The sequence below is a fragment of the Helianthus annuus genome, chromosome 13, assembly GCF_002127325.2.
Source record: "Helianthus annuus cultivar XRQ/B chromosome 13, HanXRQr2.0-SUNRISE, whole genome shotgun sequence".
Lineage (NCBI taxonomy): Eukaryota > Viridiplantae > Streptophyta > Magnoliopsida > Asterales > Asteraceae > Helianthus > Helianthus annuus.
The window spans coordinates 84,902,701-84,911,676 of NC_035445.2; the positions used below are offsets into that span (position 1 = coordinate 84,902,701).

The 8,976-nt window shown below is 36.4% G+C and overlaps 1 protein-coding gene across 1 annotated transcript; it reads left to right on the forward strand.

The window, feature by feature from the left end:
• Positions 1-1,100: 1,100 nt before the first annotated feature.
• Positions 1,101-1,727, forward strand: LOC110901166 (RNA-binding protein 33-like). Its single transcript, XM_022148011.1, has one exon. The coding sequence runs from the start codon at positions 1,101-1,103 to the stop codon at positions 1,725-1,727; it is 627 nt and encodes a 208-aa protein (XP_022003703.1).
• Positions 1,728-8,976: the final 7,249 nt, after the last annotated feature.

Sequence of the window (8,976 nt, forward strand, 5' to 3'; positions counted from 1 at the left end):
TAATATTTTTACAAGATGATATATTTTTAGCCCAAGCAAAACCCCTTGATTTTATCTCCCCAGCAATATCTTGCGGACTTCTTATAATCTGCTTGAAAAGGATAAATTACGTTTTTCGTCCTTTATGTTTTTATCAGGTTGCAATGGATACCATTTAACTTCAATAATTACAGTCACAATCCTTTATTTGTAAAATACATTACATCATACGTCCTTTAACACTAACCCTATTAAATTTATCAGTTAAGTCTGGTCATGTGCAAAGCACATGAGGGTGTTTCAGTCATTTTACGCTACCCATTTATTTAAAAGTATATTTATAAATAAAACCATATCTTTTATCATTGTTCTTCTTCTCCACTTGCCACCACCACCAACCTATCACCACCCCTACCACCACTGTTCTTGTCAACTCTCAAACTCTCCCGTCCCTTTCTCTAACAACGGAACCACCCAAACATTTTGCAAAAGCTCAGATCTGCACACAAAAAAGAGTAAACTGCCATTTTGGTCCCTGTGGTTTGGGCACTTTTGCCATTTTAGTCCAAATCTCAAACTTTTTACATCTGGGTCCCTGTGGTTTGCATTTTGTTGCCATTTTAGTCCAAAATCCAAAAACCCCCTATTTTGACTGTTGAAACCTAATTGTTTTGTCTTCTTGTACAGGGGCATTTTGGTCATTTTAATTTTATTATAACATATCTGCAGACAAACCAGATCTCCACCCTCACTTTCAACCCAAACAAACGCAAACTCCGAATTCCCCTTGTTCTTGCACAAATTCAATGTTCTGATCTTGTTTGTGTTCAAATGTTACCTTCCAAAGGTGGAGCTCCTCCACCGCCTTTACCCCTGACCCAGATTTGCAGCCTAACCCCTCATAAATTTCTCTTTCGCGCCGTTTCTCTACCAGGTCTAGTAGTGCCGCCAAAAATGCCAGAGAGCTATCTGGTGCCCTAGCTTCCTCAGGTGTCTCTATTGGCTCCAGCAAAGGAGTTCACAAGGCGTCAAAGGGTGAAAAGGGGCGTATTCCCTTGGCCAATATCAGTGTGAACGATTTACTTCATGGAAATTCGAATGTCACCATCCAGGAAAAGAGTATGGCTTCAATTGCGGCCATTGAAGTTGAGAGTGCTGTCTTGCAACCTACACCTGGAGGTATTGACCCATCTGTCAAGAAATCGATGTCAAATCCAGATGATCTAGGTATAATCCCCCCTGTTTCTTTTTCTACACCCTCTAAATCTCCGTGCACAACAAATTCAATGTTTGTTGAAGTGCCGACACCTGTTAAGATCCTTAATTTTGACGATATGGGGAATTTAGAGGATGGTGGTTGGGTTTCGGAAGAAGAAGAGGTAGTTGAGGGACAAGATTCTCCTCATCAGCCAGAAAACATGGATGATATGGCAACAGTCCCACCACCATCTCCCACCACCACCACCACAACCATCTGCCACCACCTCATTCTTCACCGTCCACCTGCCACCGCCACCACCCGCAACCCACCTGCCATCAACACACCTAGCACCATCACCACCAACAACACCCACCGCCCCACCCCCACCATCTATCACCGTCCACCAACCTCCTACCACCACCACCACCACAACCACTTCGTCGCCGCCCACCCCAACCCTAACCGAACACCCACAAACACCCAAAAATTTCAACCTTTCAACTGGAAATTACCTTCACAGGTGGTTATCCACAAATGGCGAGCTTAGGTTTCGATTTGGCACCTAGAGTCTTAATTTCAATTTAGAAAAATACAGATATGGTGGAGGAGAAGCAAGCATTTGAACTAGATTTATATTTAGATATAGAGAGAGAAAAAAGAGAGAGGGTGGGAGACTTTAGAGAGAGAGAGAATGTTTTAATCTGGGGAAAGATGAAAAATGCTTTTATTTAGTTATAATAATTTTAAAATGACCAAAATACCCCTGAGGGTAAGGACAAAACAGGATGTTTTAATTTGGTGATTCTGGTCAAATATCACTTTTGGACCAAAATGGCAACAAAATGCAAACCACAGGGATCCAGATGTAAAAAGTTTGAGATTTAGACTAAAATGGCAAAACTGGCCAAACCACTGGGACCAAAATGGTAGTTTACTCAAAAAAAAAAAAAAAAAAATCCTAGACATCAACAGAAATATAACGCCGGAAACCTGCAAGTCCTTACCAAACACACCCTCCTCGAAACTCGGAAACCTGTAAGTCCTTTCTTTAATGTTCATTTTTTTCCGGGATCCATTATCAAGAATACTAAACGGGGAATCTTGAAAACACTAATCTGAATGAATACCCAGATAGATTTTGGCTTAATGAAAGTGGATTTAGCCTGTAAATCTCAAATGAAGATGAAACAATAAAAAAAAAGTTGTGATCTTGTGAACTGGGTTTCGATCGTTTTTTATACAAAATTTAGAAAATTGAAAGCTTGTGTAGAAACTAGGTTCACCTTTTATAAAATATAATTACAAAATATATAATAACGAGACTCTCGTTATTCATAGGAAATATCATAGTACAATACTGGTTGCAATAACTAAATAAAAAGAATATAAAATATAATTTTATATACCAATCTTGATTCAAGCCGTATCTCTAGTGGGTCCTTCACGCGCGTTTGATAGCATCCTAGACTCGAGTATTCATCATCTTGAGTCTTGAAAAATACTCATTGACTGCAACAAAGAGCACACTAAAACGTTGACGATTTTGGTTGAGACACGTGTTCAACACGCTTCCCTTAAAACAGATTTCGCGCCCCTACTAAAGACGACGCGTCTGTCTCCCAGGGTACAACAGCCGAAGCAGTATGTACTGCCGAAGATGGCCACGCGCCCGAGGTTACACCGGATAAAATTATAGTATTAGAACTTGTGGGAAATAATGGTATGAAGATGATGAAATCGAATAGAAAAAACATATCTCTATAAGTACCCAACACATGGGTCTTCAAGTATCTCCAAAAACTCTTCTATTTTTTTTCTTCTAAAAATTCCAGTTTCAATTCTCTACTTGTAATTAGCTTCATCAAGTTAGGCATATAACCTACTTTGCATACAAGAGATATGGGGTAGAGAAGAGTCCCACTTTATTAAAGATTTTATTATAGAAATAAACTCTAATAAAAACTAATAAATTGACATAAAACTCTACTAAAAGTCTCACTTTATTAGAGATATAAACTCTAATAAAACTAATAAATTGACATAAAACTCCACTTAAGAGTTTATCACCCACATGAAAAGTCTAGTAAATAATTATAATTTTACTAAATTATAATTTCACTAAATTAATATCCATTCACACCATCTAAATTTCCAACAACTTGTTAGTTGTTAGGCATTATTTTTTATTACTTTTGTTGTAGTTGTGAAGAATAAAGTGGGTTCGTAATATATAGCAGTAGCCAGTAGGTATCCCCCAATATTGAATGGTATCTCGTATATTGATTTTTATATATTATATTAGGGGAGTGGGGTGGTATCATTTGCAAAAATTCTATCACTTACAAACATCCAATCAAGTTCCGCCATGTCATCAACCATTTTTCCATCACTCACAACCTTTTTTAGTGACAATGGTCATCACTCACAACACCCAACAATAAACCCTCACACCCTCTCACATCCATTTATCACTTACACCCCATAACGCGTTGAAATTATCACGAAATCTATACCATCACTCGTTAAACTTGCATGTGGCGGTGGGGAGTTTGAGTTCATCACGCGTTGTAATGTTTTATCTCAGAGGAAAGTTCCTCCAACCCCATTCCCCTTAGACAATTCTTTTGTAGCATGGCAGTGGCCGGATGTGGTGGATTTGGTGACACGGTGGCGGGTACGGCGGTGGAGTTGGTTGTAGAAAGTGGGGGACTGAGATTAAGACAAAGAGATTTGGAATTGTTTATTTGTCTAAGGGTAAGTTACATTTTTTGTCCTTCATACTAGTAAAATTACTAACATACCCTCATGTGTAAGGCACATGCCAAACTTAACTAATAAATTTAACTGGGTTAGTGCTAAAGGACGTAGGGTGTAGTGTGTTTTACAAATAAAGGATTGTGACTGTAATTATTGAAGTTAAAGGGCATCCATTGTAATCTGATACAAACATAAAGGACGAAAAGTGTAATTTACCCGCTTGAAAATTAACTCATTCATTTCTTTCCAAATACACCAACACGAAATAATCAGTAATCCTTGAATGAAACTTTGTAATCCAATATTCATAACTTTGTTATTTATGAAATATACTAGGTATGTTATTGTGTATTCGTAATTAAAAAAAAGATAGTGTGTAGTCTCACCCCCACCACGTTACTCATTAAGATGAATCAAATCTCGTAGAGTCGTAAGAGAACTCTTTTTTCCGGCCACTTTGAAGCACTTGTTTTTAGTAAGGATTCAGCCACTTTTCATTTTCCCAAGTAAATTTGAGCAAGGTCCCACAGTGTTTTTCTTTCAAGATTCTTTGGACGGTAACCATGTTAGATCATCTGTAGTGGTTAGCACCTCATCTTTGGGCGTTTTGTAATATATGGCAGCCTAGTCAGCAATAGGGCATTATGAGTAGTTTTCTAAAATGGGTGTAATGAGGATGTGAGCATTATGGGGCATTATGTTTGTAAGAAAATTAAATAAAAAAACATCAAGAAAGTCTGATTGGTTTTACAAAAAAAGAAAATGAAGGTGATTGGACACAAGAAAAGATGCAAGGCGTGGAAAATACAACGCCAAATGCCAATTTAGGTTGAAAAACGCCCCTGGGGGCCGAGCTCAGGCGTGGATTGGGCGTTTTGGGGGTTAAAAACGCCCATTTCAAACGATTACGCACGGTCTTAGTATGTTAAAGTGGATCGAAATTCCCAAAATAGCCTCGTCTTAAGATTCTCATTATTTTATTATCATTTTATTATTTAATTCAACTTCAAATTTTTAAAAATAACATGTATGAGTGATTAAGATTCTTATGTTATCTCGAATTAAAAATTAAGATTATAAAGTCAAAAGAAGACATCTAATAATTAATTAAATGGCAAAATTGTAATTAAGCTTAATAGAGTTATAAAACATTATAGTTAGGTTGTATGCATTTATCCCTATTAATTATTTTTAGTATATAGAGAGTATTACGTCATAGATTTAATGTATCCAAGGTTTGTATTCTAGCACTTAACCATATAAAAAATAAACCATTCAGGCATCAATTTTTTTTTATATCCATGTGAAAGGAATTTCATAGAAAGTTGTAATAAAGCGACAAAATGCTAATGAATTTATGTTTACAATCTACCTCAAATTTATTTGTTTGTGTAGGTTTAATGATATTTTGTTGTTTTTAAACTCACTGTGATAAAAGAAACATTAAGTTTAAGTTCAATTTATTTATAACATTTTTTTTGAGCGAAAAATATTTTTTTTAACCCAAGATCTTCTCCTTACAAACTCAGGTGTATAAATGTTTTGCTTTTACGAATGGACCATCATTCCATTGGTAATTTATTATTAACATTTTAGCAATATTATTCTTGAATTGGCATACAAAACACAATTGATTCTTAAATAATATTTAAAAACTGTTTTAAATTTAGGCGTTTAAAAATAAGCTATGATTATTGTAAATAACTTTTCCACCCATTTTAGTAATTATTTTTCAAATCACCCATTTGGGTAAATAATTTTTGGGGAATTGGCCTGTAATAATCCTACCTAGACCTTATTGGCCATTAATAATCCCACCTCAGAATATCCCCCCCACCAGTCCCACCTTTCACTTATTTTTCCTACAATGGTCCCCCGTTAAAAAACCTTAACGGAGTTAAGGTTTTTTCCAAATTACAAACAGATTTTTTAGGGCTTTTGATCAGAATGATGATACGAGTCCATTGATGTAAAACTTACTTCAAAATGGTGCTCCAAGTGACTTGATTTTGGTTAATTGGAAATTTAAACACCCGAATTGAAGCGTCATTTTCATCGTTTGGAGCACCGTTTCGAGGCAAGTTTTACATCAATGGCCTCGTATCGTTGTTCTAATCAAAAGCCCTAAAAAATCTGTTTGTAATTTGGAAAAAAGCTTAACTCCGTTAAGTTTTTTTAACAAGGGACCATTGTGGGAAAAATAGGTGAAATGTGGGACTGGTGGGGGGAATATTCTGAGGTGGGATTATTAATGACCAATAAGGTTTAGGTGGGATTATTACAGGCCAATTTCCCATAATTTTTCCACCAACACCCTTTTGGAAAAAACTCGTTTACATTGTAGTTTACTTTTTTTTCACTAACAATGTTTATCTATTTTATTTGTGTTATTATGTTTGTTTATTATTTAACTAACTAATTATTAATAACAATAATAATAAAAAAAGAATTTATCGTCATAATAATCATTGTAATAATTTTTTATTTGTAAAAAATGTATATATTGTTTAATAATATTTTTTTTGAAAATAATATATGAAAGCCTTTAAATCAATAGATAATATAATGTGCTCCGGTAGTTATTATTTAAATTGCTAAACAGAATGGTGAAGAAGGTCCTCATGAAGATTTGAAAGAAACAGTGTATGAACATTTGAAGAAGTAAAGGAAAGGAGATTTAGGACTTCCAAACTTAAATATAAGTAGTAAATATATAGAAAAATATTCTTATATTCGAATATGCAAAGTATCCCAACTTTTTAAAAACTGGTATCCGAACCGAAAACTTGGATATCCAAAAATTCGGGTATTCGAATTTCGGATAATTTGGGTTCGGAATATCAGATATTCAGTTTTTTTAACCACCCTAGGAAAATGTATTCGAATCACATCAAAATACGTATAAAGATTGGATAGCACAACCTATTACATATGTAAACATAGATTAAAACTCGATATGCAAATTAAATTAAACTAGCCGTCTTAAGATCAACGATAGTGTGTGGCACCCCCTCTTGACTTGTTTGTAAAACTGTTAAGTTTTGACTAGTTACTCAATTCAATTCGTGCATTTTACCACTAAGGTCATACGTAGTGGGGCGGTATGCCCAAACATAGCGCCCCCATACCGCCTGGAACACCAAAACGGCAGGCGCTATGTTTCAAAATTTTGGAATGGCGCGATGATGATAACGGCGGTATGAGAAATGGAAATTAATTTTTTGACCGTTGGTAAACGGTCATTTTCTAAAAAAAAATCAATTTTTTTTCAAACTTTCCTTTAAATAAATACCTCCTTTCCTATATTTTTACCACACACACTCAAACACTCTTTATCTCTTCCAACTTTTTTAGAAATCTTTATATTTTATACAATGCATCCATTCAACCGTGGCTTCATTCCTCCCCGATCAAGTGCGGACCCAAACCAAAGTGGTAATCCTACTCGCCCCGTGTCGCCGGTTCCCACTCGACCCAACCCTTTTGGCTCCGGTTTTCTCGATTACAATCAACAAAATACCGGGTTCATGAATCTTTTGAACTAACCGCTATCATGGGACCCGAATCTCTACGGGTGGAACCCGAATCAAAACACTGATGGAATGGGGTCGTCTCAAGCGTTTGGGTCGGCTCAAGCTTTCGGCTCCCCACTACACGAACCCGATGTTGTTCCGGAAACATAACCCGAAGTAGCGGAGACGCAAAAAGGAAAAGGAAAACGGCCACATAAAAAGAAAGCGGAAACCACCACCCGAGCGAAAAAAAATGTGATAACTTGGGAGCCCGATGAGGAGTATGAGTTAACCCGCGCTTTCATCGATGTGTCGGAGGACCCGGTTATATGTATATTTATTTTTCTGTTTTTTCGTTTTTTTCCTCTGTTTTTTTTCATTTTTTTATTTATTTTCTGTTATTATTTATTTTCAATTTTTTAATTTATTTTCTGTTTTTATTTTTTTAAATTTTAGACTAACATTATTTTTTTTTTGTAGCAAACAATCAAAGTAAAACCGTTTTTTGGAACCGAATACGAGAACTTTTTTTCGATCTCATGGGTAAAGGAGACGAATACCACCCACCGGACTCTATATCGGGGAAGTGGACCGATATAAATAAGAAATGCACAAACTTTCAAACTGTGTACCAACGCTTGTTTTCCGGATGGAAAAGTGGAAGTAACGATGAAGACATTACGCAAGCGGCATTGGTCGAGTATACGGAGGCTAATGGCCATTTTCCGTACATGAGGTGTTGGCAAATCCTTCGCCATAGCCCCAAATGGGCCACCGTATCTACTCCGAGTGGTCGTTCGGGAAATAAACGGCCATCAAAGAGGTCCAAAACAAACGAGTCGGGTGAACCCGAAACGCCAACCTCTGACGCTCAAAACACCGACTTGAACGAGGATATTCCGGATGACGAGCCGGTGGAGGAGCTACCAAGACCGCCCGGAAGAAGTAGGCGGGCGAAAAAGCCCGAGTCGTCATCTATGGGAATGGATATGAGTAACGCATTTTCGGAGATAAACAAGCGACTTCAAGACATACACGAACTCGGTACTAAACGTATGGAGGAGAACCGCGAAGTTACGGAGATTATGCGGGATAGACAATGGGCTCACGACTTTGAGTTCTACTCGAAAACGCACGACCATCTTACCGGAAAAGCTTTGAAGATGGCGTTGGCCCAAAAGGAAAGGATCGAAAAAAATATAATCTTTGAAGTGTTGTTTTTTTTTTTATTTTTTTAGTCCAACTTTTTTTTAGTGGAACCGTTTTTTGTTTTTTTTTTTTTTTTGTTACTGTTATGTTTTTTTTAAGTGTAATGTTTTTTTTTTAATTTTAGTGTAATGTTTTTTTTTAATTTAATGAAATGAATTTTAATTTTATAAAGTTAGAAAATAATTATAAAAAATTAGAAATTAATAATTGACTAATGATTAGCGGGGGCTTTATGACTACGGGCTTAAATCCATAACACCCACCCGCACACGTGGCGCGCCACGTGTCGCATAACGCCCACAAAGGGGCGTTATGACT

What these genes read in the sequence shown, in the direction of transcription:
- LOC110901166 (XM_022148011.1), top strand. Translation starts at nt 1,101, where the DNA reads ATGGCTTCAATTGCGGCCATTGAAGTTGAGAGTGCTGTCTTGCAACCT.